The 27,293-nt window shown below is 37.5% G+C and overlaps 1 protein-coding gene across 1 annotated transcript in view; it reads right to left on the reverse strand.

Annotated features, from left to right (window-relative positions):
• VWA2 (von Willebrand factor A domain containing 2) overlaps window positions 1-25,645 on the reverse strand; it is a 40,837-nt gene extending 15,192 nt beyond the window's left edge. Inside the window, exons 1-10 of the mRNA XM_032225608.1 lie at window positions 25,591-25,645; window positions 24,513-24,585; window positions 19,969-20,027; window positions 16,947-17,021; window positions 10,972-11,105; window positions 9,860-9,969; window positions 4,466-4,660; window positions 3,081-3,214; window positions 1,053-1,185; window positions 93-148 (exon numbers count right to left, since the gene is read on the reverse strand). Of these exons, the coding sequence (XP_032081499.1) occupies window positions 93-148; window positions 1,053-1,185; window positions 3,081-3,214; window positions 4,466-4,660; window positions 9,860-9,969; window positions 10,972-11,105; window positions 16,947-17,021; window positions 19,969-20,027; window positions 24,513-24,585; window positions 25,591-25,645 (1,024 nt within the window). The remainder of the gene's footprint in view (window positions 1-92; window positions 149-1,052; window positions 1,186-3,080; window positions 3,215-4,465; window positions 4,661-9,859; window positions 9,970-10,971; window positions 11,106-16,946; window positions 17,022-19,968; window positions 20,028-24,512; window positions 24,586-25,590) is intronic.
• Window positions 25,646-27,293: the final 1,648 nt, after the last annotated feature.

A 27,293-nucleotide genomic window follows, 5' to 3' on the forward strand; every position in this document is an offset into this window, starting at 1 on the left:
TCCAATTATTAATAGATATGTGCCTTTTTTTTCACTTTATCACTTTTATTTTGAAGCAGCTATATTTTAGATTTTAGAGATCTGGACCTTACCTGAGCATATAGTTCGATAGCATGTAGATGGATATTTGATGAAAATGTTTCTCCAGCTTAATTAAAGAAGCCAATATTAAAGAAAATGAAACTTAGATGAGTTTGTATTTGAAAATAGTGAAGCAATGATACTGAATTTAATTAATTAAATTATTAACAATATAATTCTCTATCAATTAGTTTTTTTTAAACAATAACATTCCCCTATTTTTACATTTGTGTACCATTTTTCGGAGGGTGAAAATCTGGGTGCATCTTATACACTGAATACAGCATTTTGGCCTCTTCAAACCCCTCCCCCTTTGCAAAAATGGTCATGCATAGCCTTTAGGAGGCTTCCAGAGTGCTCCTGGGGGCTGGGAAGGGCGAAAATGAGTGAAAAACAGGTTGTTTTTTGCTCGTTTTTGCCCCCCTCCACACACTTATAGAGTGTTATAGAACACTCTATAAGCCTCCTAAAGGCTATGCCTTATTGACAAAAAATGGGCCTTTTTGCGAAAAACAGACCGTTTTTTCCTCATTTTTGCCCCAGCCCAGGAATACTCTACAAGCCTCCTAAAGACTATGCATGCCCTTTTTTGATAGAAAAGCAGACTGTTTTGGAGGTCTGCAGAGTGCAAAAACTTTTTAAAAAATTTGTCTCTTCAAAATCTTGGTGCGTGTTATATTCCGCTGCGTCTTATACTCCAAAAAATACGGTAGTTTCTGAAAAAAAATTGGAAAAGTGGAACAAAGTAGCATTTTTAAAAAGTGCAAATATTTAAATCTTCAGTCTTCTAAACCCATTCGAATCTGCACCTTATGTCCAACACCCACCCACCCACACACACACACACACACACTGTATTTGCCAGATTTCTTCCTGCAAAGCCTTGTGAAAGGCCACAGGTCAGAGAAGGAGAAGAAGAAGGAGAAGGAGAAGGGGAGAAAGGGAGGAGGAGGAAGATTAAGGTGACTTACTTGTAGAAAGGGCAGAGTGATGTGCGTACAATATTTCTGCTTTGGGATCCTTTCCAACAAAAATAGTTTCCAACCAGTTCTTTTACTCGTTCAAGTGTTTTGCGTTCACAGGGATGAGGTTCAGCCCTGCAAGCTTGTGCAAGAGGCAAGAATTCAGAATCAGTATTAATTGTGTGCGACAAGAAACTTAAGCATACCAAAATAGTGGTGTAACAAATCTGTAGCACTTTGACATTACATGGATAAATCAGATTTAATAGCTTCTAACATCAGGTAACATCTTGGGAAACATGGTTGCCTGAATTTCTGGGGAGCAACTGCCAGTCAAAACAGGTAAGATTGGATTAGATGTCAGGTAGGCTGGGCTGATCTAAAGCAATTTTTAGTGTTTGACAATTAAGCACTTTGTCCCTTGGCAAGTTCTCTGATTTGCAATAACATTTTGATTAAACATTAATACAAGTTTAAGTAAAGGAAAAGGATAGCTCACTCTCATTCTCTCTGTCATTATCTCCAACATACTTATTCAGATGTGCAGGAAAAATCATTCTGAAAATATTTCTATTTGCAGAGACCACCTGTTGGCTATACAGAAAGAAACTGCAACCAGTATCTATACATGTTGCTATTTATGGTATAGCAATGCATGCCCTTTAAAAATCAACTTTCTAAAATATTTGTAATTATTTTTAATACCTGAATCTTAGAGATGGAAAGAGTCATTTAAGCTTCTGAGCTCAATCTTCTGTTTAATAGAGGATCCAAACTAAAGAATTGGCCTTGGTTTTACTTTAATTTACCCAGTAACCTAAACACACCCAATCAATTGGAATTCACTTTCAATAATTTATTCCAATGCTGAATTACTGTTACTGTTGATTCCCCCGCCCTACCATTCAACTGAATCTATCTTCCTATAACTTGGATCCAATATCCAATACTTGAGAGACCGCCTGCTGCCAATTACCTCCCACAGACCCATTAGATCTCACAGGGTTGGCCTCCTCCGGGTTCCATCTACTAGCCAATGCCATCTGGCTACTACCCGGGGGAGGGCCTTCTCTGTGGCAGCTCTGACCCTCTGGAATGAACTCCCCGCAGGGATTCGGACCCTCACCTCTCTCCAGGCCTTCTGAAAAGCCGTCAAAACCTGGCTTTGCCGGCAGGCCTGGGGGTGATGAGTTCCCTCCCCTCTCGACTTGTATGGTTGTGTGACTCTTGCTTATTTTAATTATCTGTAGTTTGTTTTATATTCCCCTTTTTCCCCTTTTGAATTGTTCGCCACCCTGAGTCTTCCCGGAGAAGGGCGGCATACAAATAATAAAATTCTATTCTATTCTATTCTATATTCCATGTCCTGCACTCCAGAATTCAATTTTAACTCAGACTACTCCTTTATTGTGCTATGTTGCTGTTTGAATCTTTCTTAGATGCTAGAAAAGCTGCACGACATTTTTCTCCATCAAACAAAAAACTGTGGGAAGGTTGCAAAATAGATAATAAAATCATAGGGAATCTACTCTTAACATTCTTCAAATGACATCAGGTAATGAGGCAATAGAAAACAATAGAAAAGCTCCCTTATCCCCTATCTGTCAAAGAGTCATAAAATTAATTTTATTGTCATCTAGAGGTTTTGGCTATACCAAATTGACTAAATTAAATCAACTTATATAGAAACAACAACTTTATTGGGAGGGGGGAATGGCACAGTGAAAACATAGCTCTTAATTGAGCTAATGGAAAACAAGGCACAATAAAAACAGAAGGTACTAAATAACACTTAATATGAGTTCTTAAAGTAAACTGAAGACCCAATTCTCAGTGCTCTCTTGTTTTCTTGCAGACTTTCATTACCCAAACTAAGTAACATTATCAGTGCTAGTAGCTAGCACTGATGGCGTTCCATAATTTGGGTAATGAAACATCTGCAAGAAAATAACCAAGCTCAGAGAGCATCAAGGAACTGTCCTTTCAACCCTGAGCTACAAATATTCTTCTTTATTGGTTAAATTAAACTTAAAATACCCGGAAATGCAGCATTGCAGATATCAGAGAGTGCAAGCACGGTATAAAGCCCATTGGAGGCATCATCAGTGTCTTCTGCAAACAGCGTATAGTATTCCACTGGCTCACTTGCTAGTGCATACAATTCTCCCCACCTGCACAAATGCAAAAACTTTTTTAAAAGTACATTGTACATCCTTACACATACAAATCTTCATTGTACAGAATTGGGTCATTCATGCTGCTTATTTTTTAAAATGAATGGCCTAAGACTCTTCATTAAACCGCATTATTTTTGTTATTTACAACAAACAAACATGTAAACTGGTTACAACCCTTAGGCTACCCTTTTTTCCAGTGGGAAGCTTCATTTCATGCCTAACACCTTTCTGGCTTTTTCCTTGATGTAGGACATTATGTGCTCAGTTTTAGAAACACTTTTTGCCGTACTATTAAATTTTATATGCAATCCTCAACTTACAACCACCATTGAAACTGGAACTTCCATCACTAAGCAATGTAGTCCTTGAGTTGCACCTAAAATGATGCCTTGTTTTGCCAAAATCATTAAACATATTGCCTAGTGATTTAGCTTCTCCCATTGGCTTTGCTTGTGATGGCCTGAAAGGTTGCAAACAGCAATCACATGATCCGAGGACACTGCAACTATTGTAAACACATGGCATTTGCAAAGTTCCTATATTGTGATCACATGACTGCGGGGGTGCTGCAATGGTTGCAAGTTGAGGACCAATCACAAGTAACTGTTTTTCAGTATCCTCAGTTATCCTCATAACTGCAAATGGTCACTAATCAAATGGTCCTAAGTCAAGAACATCCTTTAGAATTGCTTCTAAAATTTAGAATGAATTTTACCAGTTTCCCAATACTTCAGATTAAAATGTGTCAATATTTATCTGGAGCTGCCAAGGAATGCACTGGAATCTTTGGTATGCTAAAGAAGTAATTAATGACTGAGTTTTAAAAAGAACACCCACTGTTGGTCTTTTAAACTCTCAACGGCAATAAGCTCCTACATAGTGGATCCTCTCTGTTCTTGAAAGATGTGCATGCCAAATCTTCTATCTACTGCAGGATTTCCCTTCAATTCCCTTTAACTACTCTGTCACCCTGAAATAAGACCTCCCTGGATAATAAGACCAATGGGGGGGGGTTGAGCGTATGAACTAAACAAAGCCCTCCCCCTAAAATATTGCAACACAGCAGCAGCCATGAGGTGACCACGCTCACCGCCTCCTGTACCTCAAAAATAATAAGAACTCCCCAAAAATAAGGCCAAGTGCTTATTTCGGGAGGGGCGTCAAAATAAAATAAGACCCTGCCTTATTTTCGGAGAAACATGGTATTAAGTGGCAACAGCAATGGAACATTCCATGTCAACTCACTTTGGGAAGTTAACTCCAATTGCAAACACCGCAATCCCCCTTTCTTTTATCTGCTGGGCTAAGTTTGACACGTTGTCCTGAGATCTCCCATCAGTTAAGATTATAAGGATTTGGGAAACTGATGAGTTCCTGCCTCCACGGAATCCTTGTTGAAGAATGTGTTTTAGAGCAAGACCTGTTTTTGTTCGCCCACCTCTAAAGCAAGAAAAGCGAGCATTAGGAAAGCTTCAGGCACCCAGTTTTGTCTTCTTAACTTCTGATAATTCCTTATTAATATCTATACATAACATATTTTTTCAAAAGTAAAGTGGAAATGAAATGTTTTATAACTATGGCATACACATATGCACATTCAATTATATTTAAACAGCTTGACAAAGCTAATAGTTCTTTTATCAAAGAAACAACTACTCAGGATCTCTTTACTGAAAATATAGCTTTCTTATGAACATGGTACCTTATGTTCCCTGATATTAAACAATATAATTTTGCTTATTTGTTAAACTTCATTAAAAATGCTACTACATTGGGAGTTCAATCTGAGAGTTACTACTAAGGACAGTAAACTCCTGGCAGTTTCTTGGTTCTAATCATTATGAGAATTTCATTTATTTTTCCTATGTTGAAGGTGATCAGACATATTGTCACTTAGTAAACAAAAAATTATAGTTGGATGTTCATCTTCAAAAAATACTGGATTTAGGAAAAACTATTAAAAATGGATGGTAAATTATTGCACAAGAGATGGTAGATATCTCTCATTTAAAGATATTTTATTACTTCAGACAAAATACATTATTATCAAGTAAGATAAAGGGATGAAAGATTAGTCTGGTAATATATATTAATCAAACTGCATCAATAAATTGAATGCACTTAATTGGATAATACATCAAATTGAATGTAGGAATTTATTACAATCACAGCCTCATACATTATTTAGGATTTCCATGTTCAGATAATATTGGGAAGCAGTTTTGATATATTTAACTATAGGAAGAAAATAAGAAATTCTTCTTTATAAGAAAATAAAGCCATATTTTAGCAAATAAATAAACAAATAAATAAAAATGCATCTTATTGTAATTGTCTTCACAGCAGTGAAGTTCATTTGTATTATTTTGAAGAATAAACTATGATTGTACAATCTGCAACATCTTTTTTCAGTTTTTAATCTCCAGTCTTGCAGTTCTACTTAAAATCTGAAAAAGCTTGAACAAAATGGAGAAAGAGGAGGGGAAGGAGGGAGGGAGGGAGAGAGAGAGAGAGCAAGATCTGTATAAAGTATTAATTAATTCAATATGTTAACTAATAATCAGCATACATAGAAATAAATTCACATAAACATAGATGTAAATTCTGTAACAGAGATAGGACTTTTGTTGATGTGGTAGATTTTAACAGTTGTCAGATAATGTCATTTGTAAATCAATTTCAGACAGGAATCTTTTATTATTTTTGACCATTTTAAATTTATTTCTAAAAACATCTTGTTTCCATAATTGATATTTGTATTTCTAGTAATTCATAGTTTTGTTTGGCTTTATTTAAAAAATAAAATACAACCTCCACATTCATTATAAATTAACAACCCATGAAGTTTGGTAACTGTGTTTTTGGTGCTTTTTTTACACATTCCTTTTCAAATAAGTTTTAAACTGCCTATTAAAGTTAATTTACTTTGAATCTGAAGTATCTGTGGTCAACTTTTGCCCTTTTGTTCAATATACAGTATTTATAGTATAAATAATACATACGCTTCTGTGTTATTTATACTTTTTATTCGTTTTGTCATTTTAATATTTTTAAATGACATTATCTGCCCTGACAACGTTGATTATCAGAAACTATAATATAATTATTATAATTATTATTATGTTTCATAAGCTATGATTTCAAGCTGTTTACATTTATTCCTTCACATCCTTTCATAGCAGTAGAAACAAATCATGTAATTCCCTTCATTTGTTGTATGATGCTATTTATTCCCTTTTTCCTAACATGTGGGAAAAATATATGTATATTAAACATCTTGAGAAAAATAACTATGCAATTGTATGAATGTAGGTGAGACAGCTAAAACAACTGGACAATAGTCTCCCTCTGGTTACCTCCAAATGGGAGTGACTGTTTGAGTGTCCTGGGGAAGGGGGGAGAACTAGAGTGACAATGAGTAATTGAGTTGCAGTTAGTCATTGCTTTAGCCCACACCAAGAACTATTTCCAAATCCAACAGCATCATGGCATGCTCTCTTGTCTAAATCCAGGAGAAAACAATTATTTCTACCAGCCAATCTCTTATAGCAGAGGTGTCAAACTCGATTTCATTGAGGGCCACATCAGGGTTATGTTTGACCTTGAGGGGGTCCAGGGGGGCGTAGCCAGGATAGGCATGGCCAGCTCAATGTCGCTCTTGTTGGAGGTGCCTGTGGTGGGACTCCTGAGCTCCATTTTTGGCTGCAACAGCTTCCTGCAACCCTCTGCCAACAAAAACAGAGCTCAGGAAGGTCACCCATGGCCCTTGTAAGCTTCATTTTCAGCTGCTACGACCTCCTGCAACACTCCATGGGCCGGTCCTTTGCTGTTTCCAGGGGTGTCCTGCGGAAGTTTGACACTCCTGTCTTATAGCCATTTATCCTGCTCTTCTTTTCTATTGCAATGAATGTTAAGCTTTAATGACTTTTCAAGATATAATGGAGAAAGTAGAGTGAATAGGTATGAGAATCAAGGAGAGACATGCAGGAGAATTGCAGCTGCCTTGATTGCCAAAACAATGACTAGTCTGAAAGGGAAAACAACTGCTTTACAATTATACAAAGTTGGTTCATATCTATTATAACAGGGGAAATAGCTACTTCCTGGAGAGAAGAATGAAGCTGCACAGGAGATAGTTCACTCCTGGTGAATAAAAACCCAGATGTTGATTTGTGGGTGAAAACTTTTCCTTGTTCCTTTAAACACAATATACTATATTGATATATTTAACTAAAAAGCATAGGGTACCAGAATTATGCCTACTTTATGAATTGTGTTGATCTCTCCTTGAAGGAGTGGCTGTTTTCCAGCAATTGTTAAAGATTCAGTGCCCATCTGGCAGGTGTGGTTTCATATCCATCCCCAGATTTCCTTTTCAACAGGGAATGAAAGTCAGTTCTAGGAGTCCCAGAAATTAAGTGCAGCTTTCAGAAACCCATTTGGATTGTACCAGCTGATTAGAAGATTTTGGCAGCCACAAAACTTTGTATTATTCTGCTTAACAAAAAGGGATCTAGACTGGCAAGAATAGGAGGAAGAGTGGAAATGCTAGATGCTTGAGCAACCAAAATAGAACACAATTTAGTGCTTGAGGGATCAGATTTCCATCATGCAGATCCATTTTTACACAAATGGATATGAATAATACAAAATACTTATACTGTATATCCACAGCAAATTGTATCTGGTGCTAGAACATAGTGACAAAATTAATTTATGAATATCAAAAAAAAAAAAGACCAAACTTCTATTATGTCTTTTGTGAAGACAAGTTTAAGTTATCCTAGTGAGTTGTTTGATGGTGATACTGATCTATAAGTCAGAAAGCATCTGAGGTTCCTACTGTTTGCTAATTCCAAAGGGAATTATTTTATTATTCTTTTATTAGTAAGCCCAAATGGGTTATTAATTCTGCAATAGCATATGATTGACTAGTCCTATTGAATTTTGATAATCTAATCAACTTTCTTTTGCTCATTATAGTATTAGCTAGGCTAGTTAGTTAGCTATGCATCCTTTCAGAATAGTAACATATCATATCATATGACATAAAGGAACAGAAAAAAGCTCACCGATATCACTTATAATAGTATGACCCAGAGTATGCAGTTTGCAATTAAAATTAGAATAACATTCTAGTACTTTGGCCTCGATTGGAGTTTATGGAAAAATAAATAAATCACTTTTATAACAAAACGTTCTTCCTCATAGTTCAGAAATGGACCCTAAAATGTTTATTTATTTTGAAAAAATGAAACTAGTTCCATCCACTTTTTATTTCCTGGTGTATTCAGCATTTGATCACACTCTTGCTTTATGGTACCTAATGCTTTAAATTACACATTTCTCTCTATAACAGCTTGTAATTTTTAATACTCTAAATTCCTGGCAAAATTGTCTTTGAACTCTTTTTTTAAAGCTTTTCCTTTATTCTTGCTCTCTGCTGCATTATTCTAAAGTTCCATGTCAGGAATGCATCAACAAAGTTGTGGTGGCAGTCATGCTTTTCCTGACCAGCTGCATTTTGTCAATTGCCATCATTTTCCACCTCCCAAAACCTAAACTCACTGAACAGTTGGGTTTAGAGTTGCATTCTGTGATAAAGTCCGTATCTTTAAACAGTCCTCCACTAATTGATATACTAGAATTGTAATTCTTAGAAACCGGGAAACTTAGTCCGATACTATTTGAGTGGGGAAAAGTTCTTTTATTCTTATTCCTCCAAGCGCTGGTCTGAGATTTCTAGTTTTCAACCCAGTATATCTCGAGTTCATCAGATTGGGACATTATCTTAGAATATTATATATAAAAGTTTTGCTTATAGATAAATGAGCTAAAACTCTTTCTGATTTAGAAAACTCTTGGATTTTAAATTTACAAAGCTCTCAGGATATTTTTTCTATACTTGCACGTTAAATATAACCATAAAAAGCTAATATGCAGACCCATGTTGTTAACATGCCATTGGAAAAACTGCCTTACTGAATTGTTGGTAGCAACTATATATTTATACACATGGTTCACATGGGCTGAGACTAAGAGACAATAGGATAGAATTGAATATAGTAGGTATACAGATATAATTTCAACGCAATTCCTACTGTTCTTTATCCTGTGGTTGAAATGTGGCAACATGACAACTTAAAATCTCCTTTTAATTTATATAACAGAGTAAACAAAAACACAGGACAGCATAGGAACATATAAAAATGATTGGCTGATTTGGAGAAAGTAGCTAATACAGGCCCATCAGAAAAATGAAAATATTTATGGCTAATGAGAAATAGGATGCATGGCGGAGATCATGTGATATTGTACTAGGACTAAGGACAGGGAGTGTCGGCCATAGAAACTAATGGGGAGATTTTGAGCATTAAAAGATAGCTAATATAAATTGATAAGAGAAATTACAGACTTATTAATCATATGATATAATTTTTAATGTTTGAGTAAACTTAGGGAGATTCCATATGATATAACAGAATGTCATTTTACTTTGAAAGAACTTTCTTTAAACAGAGGTTGGATACCTGTTCATCTACAATTTTTGGTTGATATCACATGACGTTTGAGCTCATTTAATGCAATTAAATGATTCAATGATCCAGAGCAAGAGTCCAAATATGAAATCTATCTTACTTGAACACAATCTTCTTGAGTTGAACTTTTATCTCATGCCTAGTGAAATATGCATCCAATGGGAATTCCAAGCGAGGAGTGTTGCTGAATTGTATTGCTCCAACTCTAACCTGAAAAGGTAAGATAAAGTTTGGGTGATCTCAATAGGCTAAGCTACAGAAACGAAATAAGCAAATTAAATTTCTTCTCTTTAAAATTTCCTTTGCTCCTGATATTTTCCTTTCCTTCTAGTTAGAAAGCATAGGAAACTATAAGCAACATTGTCAGAGGAATAACATTCAAAAGGGAAGAAGAAAACAACAATACACTAGCCAGCAGAGGCAATGGTGGCAAATTAGAAACACAAGTCTATTGTAAAACCACCCATACTAATCAAATACTGCCCTATCAAAGAAACAGCCCAAATTCTCAAAAGAGAAGCTGTGTAAGAACACTACTTAGCCAAGTACAAAAACACTGCAGCAACCATGAACACCAAAAAGAAAAAAAGGAAACAGATCATCTCTACATTTTCAAAGGAAATGGAAATAGATGGATACCAGGGGTGGGTTGCTTCCGGCATTACTGCTGGTTTGGTGGGCGCGCAAAACAAGCAGTAAAGAACACTTCAATCAAGGAACTACAAACAGTAAATAGCAGTCTAATCAAGAAACCAAGAATACTTCCACCAACACTAACAGGGCAAACCACTAGTATATAAACAGAGAGAAGCCCCATTCCATTCTAGCACTGATAATGTTACATAGTTGGGTAATGAAATGTCTGCAAGAAAACAACCAAGTTCAGAGAGCTCTGACAACCCCACATTAGATAGCACTGCACTGTGAAGTGGTTTACAGCCCTAAGTGCTATTGCTATTATGATCCAGACATTTCTGTAGTTGGGCAGCATTAACAAATGCAATAAAAATTAAAAAAAAATTTTTTTTAAAAAGTATGCCCCACCTACCTAAATGGAGAACAGTATAAAATACCACCTCCTCCCAATAAAGATAGAAGGAATGAAACATTTCAGAGAGAAATTGTTCTTTCCAGATTCATTACTCACAGATCCCTAGGTTAAATTTTATTGCAATGCTGTTAGTGTTGTGAGAAATATATGAGTATACTTACCTTTTCTGGGCTGATGTCCAATGCATCACAAAGCTTGATTGTCAGATATTTTGACCTTTCAAAGCTTGCTTTGCCAATGCTATAGGATCCATCTAACAGAAATAAGATATCGACTGGAGCAGAGCAATTCATTACTGAAAAAAGACAAAGGCAATTTCTCATAACCTTTAACTTTAACATTTTGAACTGTTCTGCTGTTTTGGGATCATGAACAGGGGGGTCAGAGAAAGAGAAATGAACACTAAAAATAAAGGTCACTATTAATAACATTTTTATAATACAGTAAATAACAAGGGAAAGAAGAGGAGATCCAGCCATCGCTGCATTTACTATCTAAAATATAAAGCTTCTATATTATTATATATTCTCAACTATCAGGTTAATCTAGTAGGTAGGTTTATAAGATTACTTGCTAAGCATTATTACATGCCAATATAATATATCTTTAGTGTTTTTGATCATTGTAACATCAGTTGTAACAAGTTGGTGGTATAGGAGTCATGTTTCAGGCTTCCTCTCTGAGGCAGTATCATCTAATGCGATCCAGGAGATATTTTTGTTAATTTCCCTTTCCTTTGGAAGAAGCTGCCCCAAGCCCCAAGGTTTGTGCAGTAGGATAAGAAACAATGGATGAAAACTAATCGAGGAGAGATGCAAATTGCAATTAAGAAGTAACCTGCAATTCAGGATAAACTTCCTAATGGTGACAACAATTAACCAGCAGAACAGCTTGCCTTCAGAAGTTGTTGGTGCTTCATCATTGAAGGTTTTTAAGACAAGTGACAGCCACTTGTCTGAAATAGTATAGGGTCTGCTGCTTGAGCAGGGGAATGGACTAGAAGATCTCCAAGGTCTATTCTATTCTATTCTATTCTATTCTATCCTATCCTATCCTACCCTACGCTACCCCACCCCACCCCACCCCACCCCACCCTATCCTTGTCCTATGCATTAGACCAGTATGGCAATTGAGTCTGTCCTGCTGGAAGAATGAGTTAGTCTCAGTTGTATGTGTATGATGTAGCTGGCTAATTTGATTATATATATTATTCCTTTGTTCAATTTTGACTGCTTTTGATTTTTATTGATATATGCCAACCAGACTCATTAATTTTGAGTTGTGTAGCTTCATCCATTTCTTTAATGAATAAATAAATCCCAACTAGCTTTCCCCTTATCTCTCCTAACCATCACAATTAAAAATCCTGAAAATGTTAGAGATCATTAACCTGGGCTTCAGTTTAACAAATGTCCTCATTCTAGTATCATCCAACCTCTCCCTCAATTCAACTCCCAGCCTTTAGCTATAGCAATAGCAATAGCAGCTAGACTTATATACCGCTTCATAGGGCTTTCAGCCCTCCCTAAGCGGTTTACAGAGTCAGCATATTGCCCCCACAGTCTGGGTCCTCATTTTACCGACCTCGGAAGGATGGAAGGCTGTGTCAACCTTGAGCCGGTGAGATTAGAACCGCTGAACTGCAGATAACAGTCAGCTGAAGTGGCCTGCAGTACTGCACCCTAACCACTGCGCCACCTCGGCTCTTCCAGCTATCCCTGGAAAGTACCAATTAAGAGAAGACTGAACCATATAGTTAAAAATAGCTCCTAGACAGTCTGCAACTTTCCCCCTATCTAAAATGTGACAAGCAACCCAATACCTTCCAGATAATTCTGAATTCTGACCCAGAATATATCCCATGGAAGTTGTGGAATCAGAGTTAAAGACATCTGAAAAGCCTAGCCTAAGGAATGTGGAGATTTTACATGAAATTCTTGTGGTTGAATATTACTGCATTTTATTCTTCCAGATATTCAACTAGAAAAGGTTGTTATTGGGAGGACTAAAATGGAACCATTCTGAGAACAGCAGCTGTTTCTAACTAGACACAAGATATTATTCCTTTAGGTGCTTAACCAGTTTTTCCTCGTGTACACAATATGCATCACACTAAGTCATGCTTTATTAAGTAAAGTCACAACCAGTTGAGTTTCAATACCACTTTAAACCATTATCTAAAGCTACAAATCATAATGAACAGATTTATACAGCACAATTATTCAAACCAAATCAAGCCATATTATTCTTTAACACAAAGGGAGTTCCTTACCCCTCAGTTTTTTAAAAGACAAATATAATTATTGTTGTAAATCCTTTCTGGATTTAAAAGGTTGTTTTAGCTGCGGGTCTGAGAGATCTGTAGTTCTGAACATTAAGTTGTTATATTACAATTCTTTTATAATCTGCAGATCAGATATCTGAGCTTTGGTTGATGCAAGCTTCATACAAACTTCATGTTTCCCTGAGATAATGTCCTGGCTTTACCTGAACAAGGACAAACTTGCTTGCAAAATAATTGCTTGCTGCTCCAAACACTTATGCCTCAAGATAGAAATCTCATGTTTTTTTAACAGATGAATATAAGATTGTCCTTATATAGGGAGGAGCCCATGAAAACACGCAAAGCACAAATATGCCTGGGAGAAATTGGTTTTCGTCATTGCAGACAAAAAACTGGGAAAGTTTTTTCCCCAATTTTTTAAAAATATAAATAGAAACTGCATAACATCAGTGGCTAAGGCAGGCAACCTTAGTTTAATGCTTTCTTTGTTACACTAAGGGATCATCATTCTAATCTTTGATTTCTCAGAATTATTCAGATTTATAAGGCTCAGACCAAATAAAGCTACAATTGTGCTTTAACAAAAGCTTCATCTGGTCCAGAATATAGCAGCATCTGCAGTCTTAGGCACACTATGCTACATCTACGTCAGTGGTGAAATTCTATTTTTTTTACTGCCGGTTCTGTGGGTGTGGCTTGGTGGATGTGGCAGGGGAAGAATACTGGAAAATCTTCATTCCCACCCTACTCCTGGGGGAAGAAGATTGCAAAATCTCCATTCCCATCCCCGGCCAGAGGTGGTATTTGCTGGTTATCCGAACTACTCAAAATTTCTGCTACCAGTTCTCCAGAACCTGTCAGAACCTGCTGAATTTCACCCCTGATCTATGTAATACTGTTCCTGTATCAGTTTCATAGACTCCCTAGGCTGATAGGTATAATTCAAGATGCTGGCCTTTACCTTTAAAACCCAATATGGCACAGGATGAGGTCACCTGTTTCGACTGTTTCTATCCCACCATATCTTACAGAGTGGACATGTTGTGGATACTATAGGCAAAACAGTGTCACCTGATGGGCCCCAGAAAGTGTGATTCCTTCATTATGGTGCCTGCATTATGGAACAGCTTCTCCCCTCTAAATACAGCTTTACTTTATTGATCTTTCATATAGTTAAATAAGGTCATCCCCCAGTCCTTAAGGTCACAATGTTTTTAAGGTGGCTCTGCTATGGGCAATGTGAATGGTAGCTTTTGTGGTTTTACTGAGTAACAATATAGCTTTATTTGGTTTATTTTAGAAAAGGATACTTTGTTTTTATTTTGTTTGCTGCCTAGGGTTTCTTGGCTACATTTATTTATTTATTTGACTTGTACACCACACATCTCGCCTAGATGGATGGTCATATAAACTGGAAAAATAAAATAAACAAATGAAAATACAAACAGAAATCATCTCTTCTGGACAACACATCATTATCTCTAGAACTCAAAAGACAAACTATGTGATTGTATATATATTTCTCCTCAAAAGTAAAATAAGAGAATTGGACTGCATAAAATGTGAAACAGGAATTTATAAATGTAAAAAATAAGTCCTTAATGCCCACGGGAGGACGTATTTAATGTCCTAGAAATTGACCTGATTGATCACATTCTGATTACCACTAGGTGTTGGAGCTGAACAACATTTTAGAGTGTTCAGGAATAAGTCTGGTGCTTTTTAAAGTGGTTGCTTTTTTCTTCGACCTGTTGCTTTAAAGAAGTGGCCCACAGGATTTTCTTAGAACCAAGCTGAAAGTATTACAAGCCCTACTGTATATTGATGAAACCCAAAATAAGTAATTTAAGAAGCAGTTGCAAAGGAGAAAAAATAATTTGTAATAATAGGAAATAATTAAATATGTATGATTTTTTAGTGAAAAGGATAGTACGAATATCATATTTTTTGGAGTATAAGACACACCAAAATATAAGACACACCAAAGTTTTGAAGAGGTAAATTAAAATAAAGGTAGGTAGGTAGCAGTGACGTGCGGTGAGGTTTATGGCTGGTGAGGCAGCAATTTTTTTAGACTTGTGGACTTCAACTCCCAGAATTCCACAGCCAGGCATGCTCAGTTCCGATTTGTTTTTCTCCTTTGCTAAATAAGTTTCCTTCTTTCTTTTTCTTCTACCTTCCCCTCCTTCCTCCATCTCTCCCTCCCTCCCCCTCTCTTAAACACACACACACACATGCGCACACACACACACAAAGTTGCACCAGGATTCAGAAAATTTAGGGTTTCCTCCTCAGCCTATGTTAGCAATACCACTAGCAGTATTTTGGCTGGCAGGTGTAAGTAGAAGTTCATTCTACTGAAAACATTGTTTTGCTTATGATTGGATAATTAAAATTTCAGAAGACCCAAAGGCATAGTATTAGGGTGTTACATAGTGCATAAACTAAAGAACTGTCTCAATATGCTTCTTCCCCCCCTCTCTCAAACACACACACACACACACACACACACACACACACACACAAAATTGCACCAGGAGGATGAAGTTTGAATTCCTTCCGTTCCCTCTAACACACACGTACCTTTCCCAGCTGTTTCAGAGAGGATTTCAACTCTGCTGTTGCCTGCCATCATAAAAAGAAAAAAAAATGTAAAAGGAAAAAGGCAAGAGCTGAGGTCAGGCTGAGCTAGTTGCTGCCAGAATCACTGTGGATAACTCTGCTTAACTGTTTAAAAAAGCCTCTAAAAAAGCACCCTCTACAGGAGGAGGCAAGAGAACGACGTGCCTCATCTACGTCAGGAATTTTTCGGCTTTTAACCCTTGCTTAACTCTGCTCAAGTAATCATAAAACACCAGACTAGATGAGGCACATCGTTCTCCTGCCGCCTCCTGTAGAAGGCACTTTTTTAGAGGCTTTTTTAAACAATTAAGCACTAAGCAGAGTCATCCATGATGACTCTGGCAGCAACTAGCTCAGCCTGACCTCAGCTCTTGCCTTTTCCTTACACTTTTTTTTCTTTTCATGATGACAGTGGTGAGGCTCTGCCTCCCCTGCCTCCCCTGCCTCCACATCCCTGGTAGGTAGATAGAGAGAGAGGGGGGGGAGAGAGAGAAATACACTAGGTAGGGAGGGAGAGAGAGAGTAGGTAGGCAGATAGAGGGATAGAGAGATAGAAATAGTAGGTAGGTAGCGAGACAGAGAGAATAGGTAGGTAGGTAGTTGTTTCCAGGTGTATTTATCCATGTGCTGGAGAAGGAAATCACTGACAACCTGCAGCACCTAAGACTTGTTTCTGCTGGCACAGCACTTGATCAATGTAATTCTCATCAATCACTCTAACTAAAGAGCTTTCCGAAAGCGGGGGGAAAGTTTTTGCACTCTGCAAACCTCCCCAAAATGGCCCGTTTTTCACAAAACCGGCCTCATTTTTTTCAAATAAAAGGCATGAATAGCATTGGGGGGCGGGCTTGCAGAGTGCTCCTGGGGGGGGGGGGGGCAAAAAAGAGCAAAAAACCAGCAATTTTTCACAAAAATGGGCTGATTTTTTGTCAAAAAAAATGCATGCATAGCCTTATGAAGGCTTATAGAGTTCTGCCGGGGGCTGGGGGGCAAAAAAATGGCCATTTTTTTGCTCATTTCTGCCCTCCCCAGCCCCTAGGAGCTTCTTGAAAGCCTCCATAAGGATAGACACGGCCATTTTGGTGAAGGGAGCGGGGCTTTGGGAGGCAAAAAAATGCTATATTCAATGTATAAGACACACCCAGATTTTCAGCCTCCTTTTTGATGAAAAAAGGTACATCTTATACTACGAAAAATACGGTAACTACTGTATACAAATGAAATACTTACATTGGGAAGCGGCTGAAATCTTCTCAATTATTTCTTGACTGACTTGTAGCTCTTGGATACTCCATGATATAAATACTGCAACATTAAATAACAATCGAAACTGTCAACACTTACCAACATACTTCAAGAAAATCATGTCATACCATTCTTTTCAAATGTCTGCCAAAAATCATGACATCCGTCTGGGATTTGAACCTCTTTGTAACATTAAAGATATTAACACCATTATTCACAACACTAAAAACTTCTTTTCCAAATTCCATAAAAGCTAAAGACTTCAATTTGATTCAACAAAAGAGAAGACAGCTAAAAAAGAATGCAGCTTGTTATGTAGCCTGTACATTAATCAGCAACAAAAATTAGAAATTGAACTGAAAGATCTGATTTATATGCACTACACCGAGATGGCGAACCTATGGCACGCGTGCCACAGGTAACACACAGAGCCATTTGTCAGGGCACACAAGGCGTTGCCCTCTCAGCTGGCCAGCGTGCATGTGCACACCGGCCAGCTGAGTTCAGCCCTTTTTTTTAGCCATTTGTTTGGGAACAGACTTCCAGTTTGCTCGTATGGCTGTTTTTAGTCCTCTGGAGCCTTCAGGAAAGTCTCCTGAAGGTCCCTAGAGGCTCCGGAGGACTAAAAATGGCCATACGAGCAAATCAGACTTCTGGTTTACTCATAGGGTCGTTTTTACTCCTCCAGAGCCTTCAGGGAACCCTCCAGAAGGCCCCTGAAGGCTCCAGAGGGTTTAAACCAGTCCTACGAGCAAACCAGAAGTCCGTTCTCGAAGTTACGATTTGCCCTAGGGCTAATTTTTTGCACTCCGGAGGCTTCAGGGAAGCCTCTGGAGCCTGGGGAGGGCAAAAAAAGCATGCAAAAAAATGGGGGGAGCATCTGTCATGCGTGCATGCATGCTGGGGGTTGCGCATTATGGGTGCAGCATGCCCAAGCACGACCCTTGTGCTCCTCCAGCTTATGGCACGATAGCCAAAAAAGTTTCACCATCACTGCACTACACCATTATATAACTACAATCAATCATTTCACAGCAGTTATTATGTTTGTAACAGTTTTAAAGTTGATTAGATACAAGAGTAGATATTATTGCATTATCATAGCACCTAGGTAAGTGTCTCTGAATGATAGACTGAGCGTAAAAAAATGTCCTATGCTTTAGAATTAACAAAATGCTTGCATGATTGTTTAATGGTACTTGCTTTAGGGATCGCTTGGTTGAACTGAGAGTAAGTTTCTGGTCTCTCTCTTTATCACTGCTCTTTGTTCTGTGATGAAATAGGAAGTGGAAAAACTGGTTTTATTGTCTTTAGTGAATAAAGTCTTTAGTGAAAATAAGAAAAAATCAAGCTGGATCTATGCTATTGTGAACATGTAGAGTTGTTGACACAGGGTTTACAGTGGCGATAGTATTTGTCTACTACCCTAATATTGTGTTTTAGTTGAAAATTAGGAAGCAATTGACGGATACCTAACATAACTCTATGCATGCATTATTAATAATCACAGACGAAAGAAATAAAATCACATACAGCGATCAGGCAATAAATAAATGGAGACTCATTAAAAATCATAAACCCTCATTCAAAATTAATGCTTCCTAACTGGGATTGCTACTGAACTAAATTTTAGCTACTTTCATGGAGCAATCAGTGAACCAATCTGCTAATAAAAAATGCACTACCCACACTGGGCACTTAGCGAGAAAGTTTTTGAGACAGGCAGCTAGAAAAAAGGATAGTCACATTTATTTATTAAACAAATTTATATGACCATCCAACTTACACACAGTGATTGGGGGGACGGGGGGGACGGGATTACAACATTAAAATATCACCCATGGAACAGTCACTCCAGAAGTGACAACGCACACCAACTACTTGATCAGTTCCGTATCAACCAGGGGTCTCCAAACCTGCTGACAAAACTACATCTTCACGAGAAAGTAACAAGACGGGTGCCAATCTTATCTCCAGCAGAATGATATTTCAAAGAATGGAAATCACAAGAAAAGGCCTATTTCCTTGGTCCCACAAAATGTACCTTCATACTACATGGAACTTGCAAGTTAAATTGCCTTCTTGTGCTCCTTCAAATAATCTAGCCCTAAGCAACTTTCTCCATTGCCAAACATGACATAAATACTGTGCATTATCATACATTTCCTCTAACACAATGGACAATAACAAGTCAAACTTCACTCTTTCAAGGAACAGAGAGAATGTTAAATAAGTATTTAGGGGTGAAAAAGGCTCTGTAAATTAGGATTCTTGTTGGTTCGAGGCCTTAAGCTTGTCACTTTGTAGGTTCAAATCAAAGATTCTTTGGCTTCTATAAAAGAGTTTTCAAGATCAAGCATGATCAAAGATTGAGTTGAAAGACTCAACAGACTAAATTCTTTTTTCCACAGAGATAAATCTACTGTTAAGGGTATCTTAAACTAGAGACTCGCCCCCAAAAACTAGTTTTAGCCAGATTTTTCAATAGCAAATTCTCATACAATCTTCATCAGATATAAAACAATGAAATATGTTAAGCATACAACAAAGCACACAGTGCATGACTTATTTAAAAAAAAAAACTTGAATTACACTCAATATGTTTAAATCATAAGTGGAAAATTAATGACACTCAAAAAAACCAGCCTAAGGTTTGAAATATTTGGAAATCATCCAGTCTTTTATAATGTGGAGATAACAACCTCAAGACATTTCAGTCCATACCTGAAATCTTTGAAAACTGCAATGAATTTTGCCAAATGTAATATGCATAATTTTTTCAACTGCCATCAAGTTACCGTATTTAGAGCAAAGATGTTGATTCTCTTGCTATGTTACAACATAGTACATGGTAGATGCTAATTTTCAAAGAACTAAGCATCCAGATTTATTCTCTGTAGATGCAGTCCTTCCTTCCATACCCTGTCATAAACAGATGGGTGTTGCATGCTATACCACACACTATCATTTCATTCGCTGCTGTCTAAAAGTAAATTTTAAAAATTACCTTGGGAAAACAGGAAAGTGCAAAGTGACTCAAAATGTAGGAAGTTCATGAAGACCATACTGAAAAGGGAAAAGATATGTGTTACTATAAGTACTAACCCATTTTTGACTGTTTTTTTTATTTCCCATACTTTAATATCAAATCAAATCTGTATTACAGTCATAGACTGTAAAGAGAATAGGGGACTTTAATATCCATTTGGTGAAAAATTTAAGCCTTCAATCCAAAATGAGATTTTAGCAGAAATATTTAAACACAACAAAAGATGGGAGAGAAGAATGTTAAAAATAAATGGACCATTTTCAATGGGTGATTTCTTGCAGAGATTTTATAAGAGGAAGCAAAATGTAGCTATAAGTGTAACTGAGCATAAATTGTGCTTTCCCAGTCTAAGTTTACTACAGATCAGGAAAAAGCTCAGATAGAATTGCTGCCGATACACAATTTAATGTGGGATGGCTTTTTTCCTCTCACAAAGCATCATTTACCAGCAAGAAAATCAACTACCAATTGTTTTACTTAATAAAAGTGGCTTGTAGTTGGGGAACTCTGGATTTCCCCTCCCAGAGCATGCAGCCTTATTTATTTGCTTGCCTGCCATAAAATTACCAACCTGATCATTATTTGGGGAGAAGGAACAAAAAAAACAACAACCCTAAGCTACAACATAGGCTAATCAAGAAGAATTATACAGTACTTTTCTCCAGTTCAGAAGCCAATTTGGGAAGAACTGAAGTCATTAACCGTCTTGATGGAAAATATCTTTGCTAAGCTTAGGCATTTCTGCAAACAGTAGAAGTCTGGCTAAAGAGATAGAATCACTGTTGGTTGGACAACTTGTTGGTTGGAAAAGTTTCGGGGCAGTTTGTAGAAAGTGGAGAAGACCAAACAAGCATTACAAGTACATCAAGCATTCTGTAAGAACATTCATGACTCTCTTTTGTCCAATAATAATTAAGAATTGATTTCTCTTCAAGTTTACCCTCTTTTGTATACATGAAGATTTCACTTTAAAATTTTTTGAGCTTCAGAGTGAAAGAGGAAGCTCAACACTACATTTAATTCCTTCTAACAGAATAAAAGGCACATACTCCTACATAAAATTCACTTTCCAAAGGTCTCCCTTTCCGTCAACTCAGGAAAGGCTTAGGAAGATCATAGGAAGATGCTTGCTGCCCAACCATCTCCACTAGCTAGGCCTGCATAACAGCCCTTTCTTCATTTCCCAACACAATATATAAACTGTTGCTGGGAAGACAAAGGTACTTATTTTGAGTTATGTGACAGAAAGGCATTTATATCCCACAATTTAGCACAGCTACCACACACAAATGGTACTGAAGTTAAGCCCCTGCCCTCACATGCACCGAAGTAAAACTTTCATCTTCCTAGCAGCTGAAAAGGCTCTGTTTCATGAGGTTTATAGTCTAACCCGTGTGTGGGGTGGTGGTGGTGGTGGTACCAGATTAGAGAAGGAACTTATATTCTCATAAAATGCAGAGTTTATAACAACTTTCTATTAAGCATTCTCTTTGCATTGCATCATTACTTGCTTTAGGATTGTTTAACTCAACAGCCATATAAACTTGTTATGAATAAATAATTTATCTACCCACAGTATGTGCATTTGTCTCAGAGGTATTAAGAAATACTTTCTTTTCTTCCCACAATAGGACAGAAAAAGTATTGGCATTGGCTTCATAATTCACCATACAAAAAGCAGTGACCAGCTGTTCTTTTCTGAAAGGTTCTGCTATGAAGTTAGCCAAGACCGATCTCAAAGAACACAACATTTTCTAAAGTGGGGACCTGTACACAAAGACCTCCATTTAAATATAGCCTTTGTAATCTATGGAAACCTTTATGTGTATATCTCTACAGACACCCTGATCCAAGTATTGACATTGTATTGATGGAGATGCAACTGTAAAGTCATAGTGATATACCTTTACATTATGACATAAAGTTATAATGAAGTACTGTCATATTATGGCTTGATGGTGCTCTTGCTTCTTGTGGTATCAAGTGGTATTCTCTTTGCAACGTCTCTGTATGTCTTTGTAAGAAATACACCTAGGTCATGATTAAACATGTTAAATCTATATATTTGGCAAACCAAAAACAGCAGAGGCAAATTTCTCATTATTTATTTATTCATATTGCATGCCATCTACTCAGGCAGTGTTCTGGGGCCACTAACTTGATTCATTTAAAAAATTTAAAAAGTTAAATTAACTGATGAGCTATAAATAGAAAAACATGAATAAATTTACAAAAAAAATGATTCATGTTTCCTATTTTTAGCTCATTGGTCTGTGAAGAAAGCGAATACCATGCTGTATAATTTGCAGGAAATGTTCTCCTTGACAGTATCTGGCTCCTGCTATTGCCCAATTAGCCATTGCTGAGCTAATGATGGGAATCATTAACAAAATTCCCGGATTTTCTAAGGCACTTGGTTGGAAAGATCCATTAGCAATTATATAGCCGGCCGATCTGCATCTCCACTGCAGAAAGTCTGTGGGCACAGAACCTATGCTATAGCATACATCCTGAATTTTTACCAGAGGTAAAGAATAATAGGTGGCCTGTTGGTGCACATTGTACAATCTGAGAATCAGTCTCAGGTCACGTATTATTGCTTTTTAAATATATGAGTAACTTACAAACCTGTTCGTGCTGCTCTAAATAGCAGTGACATTTTCTAATAAACACGCCTTTATCTAGCTGGCAAGTACCCAAGTTTATTCTAGCAAAAACTTTCCATGGAAACTATCATCTTGTGACCCAGAAATAAGGCTGCTATGATTCAGAATGAACTTCAGTGAATAGTTTGGAACTCGGTGTTATGCCATTTATCATATCCCCGCCATCAATATTCAGGGCTTCGTTTTTGCTTTTAGGTGTAGTACTTTGTAGCAAGTTTTAGTCATTCATCCTGAGATGGAAGATATAACATCTAGGGATGGATATTTCTTGATGACAGTAGAGCAGTTTCAAATACAGACATTCCTACTACACAGTAGTAATAGCTATAATATACATAAACCGAAGAGAAGTGAAGTTTGTATTAAATCAAACCACGACAACTAGCAGATTTAAACCTTGTCGAAGTGTTGCTATTAAAACAAAGGGGTTATTATTTTAGGGATTGGAAGCATCACTTAATTTTTTTGACAGAATGAGAGGAGCAATGATCAGGACAGAATGAAAAGGCTGGGGCGGGTAGGGAGGGAGAGAGGATTTTTTGGAAATAATGTTATAGCATTGTTTCTGGTTCTGTTAAAACTGTATTAACCCTACCATAAGGCTTAGTTTGGAGGCAGTGAATGTTTATCTCAAAAGACATAATATATGAACCCAAGATGCTTGTTTAGATCTCACTAGGACATACATTCCTTAAAAAAATGAGGTTCAAATGTAAAATAAATAAAGCTTACCAGTGTAAATGGAAACTCTAATTGTATATTGAAGCAATATTTGGCTATCTGTTCTCCCTACCACTTCTGTATCCAATTACTCTTTAGAAACAATGTCCAGATTTACACAGGACAATGGCTGTTGTGACTCTACATGTCATCCTAGACTTTCAATCAACCTCCTAGGAGTAAGCAATTGCTCTTAGTCAGAAACTCAGCATTTCCCTCTATTAGATACAGAAAAAGTTTGATCAGTATAAAAAGTTTTTATACTGATCAGAGAAATGTGTGGAAAGATGATGAGAAAGAAATGGAAACTAAGACAGCTCCACAATATCAATTGCAGTGAAGAACAAACACCTGGTGAGCAGACCGGCTCTTTAAATCTATCTGGGTGATAGATATAGGCGAACACCTATAAGTGCTTCAGTCAGCTGCTCCTTCTGAAGAGGTCGGCAGGTTTTGAGCACTGAAAGATAACGCAACAGACATCTTGTTCAACTTGCTTTCAGTGCCTTTTTAAAGACAGATTCCATACTTTCTTTTCTAATTACATTTGGAAATTACATAGACTTAAAGATACTTGCCACGGGAAAGTCAATTTGTTTTGAATTTTTTTTCTAAGACGTAAACAGATAAAGAATTGTAAAAATTGGATTCTGACTTCTGCTGTGGTGAAAATGGCAGTCTTCGAAGTTGGACAATATTGCAAATTTTTCACCCCCAATTACTCAGGAAGAAGGCTTTTTCTTCCTCCAGATTTAAGGAGAAAACCTGAAATTAATCTATCTGTCCTCTGGATTGTCATTCATTGCTAGAAAGTAACAGAAATAGCGATTTCCTGAATGAGCTGGTTTGAGTGAGTGACAAGGAGGCTGGGTCTTCCATCAAGTGCACAGCTGTAGTGCAGTCTAAATTTATGGACACTACAGCTGACTTTCATTTGTAATATAATTTTTGGAGTATACTTTTTGGGAGTAAAATTTCTACTTCAATTAAAAGGAGGCTTTCTTCAGATAGGAATAAATCTTTTTCTTTGCAATTTTCATTATTTTGAAACAGCTGAGATATTTGCGTATTTTTGCTTGCCTCACAAAAAAATTGAGAACTAAAAAGATTACTTACCTGATTGGGTTTAAATAATGAGTTTCTGGTGATGTTGAATGGATAATGGCGTAATGGAGTAGTTTTTTGGTATCTAAATAAGGGGTGATTATTTTGGTTATATTTAATAGTTTTAATTTCTTTTTTTCATTGTTTATTGTTAAGAGTATGACTTCTGAGGGAAAGAGTTTTGGGATCTCCCACCTACCACTCTGTGGTTATAAGCCAGAGGTGTCAATTAGTGGCCTGCAGACTGGATGTTCACATGCAGCCCCCATTCCACCCCTAGCTCTGCGAAGGGGAAAAAACCATCATGATACATCACACAACAACAATGTGATGCGGCGAGTTTGACACCCATGTTATAAGCAATCACTATGCTAAATTCATCAGAAGTTAGCCAGTGATCCAGTATGTTTCTGCTTATCTGTAACTTAGGTGACTTTCTGAAGCTGCAGAAAAAGGGAGACAATTAGGCTGATTTTTATGCAACAAGGGTTGGAGAACAAAGTTTATCCAATGGTTTGTTCTTTTTTAGAAATGCACTGATAATCAAAGGCATTGAAGGTCGCAGCAAAAATGTGAGAATCAAAATCTCAACTAATCAGCAACAAAGGACAGTATGAATCTAGTAAAACACCAACACATATTCTCTCCTTCAGGAAATGAAATATTACTAATTAAAAGAAAATGGAAAGATTGAGTCTTGACAACCTCCAGCTCTGATGTTATATCAAAACACATGAATCTGAAAATACACCAAATAAGGACAATTGTGCCTGAAGCATTGGAAGCAGATCTATTTAATTAATCAAGAAGCTTTTTAAATGGAAATGCCAAGTTTATGTCTTGAAAGTTCATTACACATAACACATTCTATTTATTACACATAACACATTCTACTCATTACAACATATATTTCTAAAAACGGCATATAAATGACACCCTTTTGTAGTAGTATGGAACTGTGGAGTCCTTGGTTGTTTTCTCTTGCTTGTTTTCTTGCAAACATTTCAATACCCAAATAGGTAACATTATCAGTGTCAGATGAGAGTAGGTTTTGCTTGGGGTTCATATTGGAATGTTTTGCCGTGGTTACTTTCTACATTTTTAACAATATCCCCATCCAGCTTATAACCTTGGGATATCCTCATGGTTTTCTATCTAAATACTATTCAGGCAGAAATGTGCTCACCTTGTTCAATGTTAGCTAGATGCTAATTCCTAGAGTAACAATGAAGATAGGATTACATTGTTCAATACTCAAAATAAAAATAAATAAAAAGTGTCATCATATCATCAGTATTATCATCATACAGAAGTAAAAAAAAACACCCTCATTTGGAAATGTCAAAAATAGGTGTCATTTTATGGAAAATCATTAAATAAAAATGGCTGACGAACAATAGCTATAAACATTTCTATTTCCATGAAAATACCAGAGTATCATCATTTTAGAAAGGAAGAGTATTTTTGTCTTGAATATATGTCAGGTATTATGAAAAGCTGATGCTAACACAGGCTAGAATCCAAACACTTATTCTTATTTATTCACACTCTTTTGGCTGAAGGCAAAAGACTTATTTAAGCATTCTTCTGTAAATAGATATATCAGTGTGTATAACCATAAACTCTAGAGGGAGATGAATCAGACAGGCTTAAGTCTGCTTTGGTTGACATGTTCTAACCTTCAAAAGTCAAGCTTATATGGTTCAGACAGAATTGTTCTAGAATCAACCTCCAATGCCAGAGCAATTTTGTAATGCTCTGTCCCAAAATGCTTTGAGTTGAAAACACATTAATTCCATAGATCCAATAAGATCTAGTTTTGCCAATATATGAACTACTACTTAACATGCTCAAAGATCATTTTCTTATTTTTTAAAATATCTGAATGTGGCCTAAAAACCTTGAAAAAAAAATCTGAATGTGGCCTAAAAGTTTTCTAGCCATCAAAAACTACGGTAACTAAGGTGACAAGACGTCCCGCATCTAGTGGGACAGGCACGCCTTTCCATAATTTTTCCCACGTCCCAGGCCATTCTCAAAAAACCCTGCTTTATTTTGGCGTTCGCAACTCGCTCGCTCCCCCGCCCATCAGCTGCTAGCTTGCTTGCTCGTTCCGTTCTACACTAAAAATCTAAGCCAGCCCAGCCTGCCGCTCACTGATTGGCCTGGACTCCAGCCAATCAGTGAGCTGGCTGGGATGGAAAACTTTAAGCACACGGCGTGCTTAAAGTTTTCCATCCCAGCCAGCTGACTGATTGGCTGGAGTCCGCTTAGCTTAGCACGCCGCGCGAGTCTCCATTTCATTTCGTCTTTTGCTTGCTGCTTAACTGGTGAGTAACGGTACCGGTGGGAATCGGGAGGCGCTGGGGGGAGGAGACAGCCCTTCTCTCCTTCTCCCCCTTTGCGGAGTTTCCCTGTGTCTCCCAGGTCGCTCCCGTCCCCTCTCAAAGGATTCAGCTTGGCCACCGCTTCCTCCTCTTCTTCTTCCTCCACCTCCTCCTCCTCCCCGTCCATGGTGGCAGTCACAGGATGGATGGGGCAGCGGCGAGAGAGAGAGAGAGCGAGAGAGGGTTCCTTCCCACGAGGAGACGCCCACCGAGCTGCGGGTCCCCCTGCCGCCGCCTTCTTTCCCTCCGCCTCTTCCAGAGCCCGAGCCTTTGCGAGTCCACGAGGCATGGTCGCTTCCCACCGCAGCACAGGCGCCGCCACCGGCAGCAGAAGCTCCGGGCTGTTGCTCCGAGTGGAAGTTCTCTGCGCAAGGTGAAACAGCTGCCGCCGCCCCCTCCCCTTCCC

The sequence above is a fragment of the Thamnophis elegans genome, chromosome 10 (assembly GCF_009769535.1).
Source record: "Thamnophis elegans isolate rThaEle1 chromosome 10, rThaEle1.pri, whole genome shotgun sequence".
Lineage (NCBI taxonomy): Eukaryota > Metazoa > Chordata > Lepidosauria > Squamata > Colubridae > Thamnophis > Thamnophis elegans.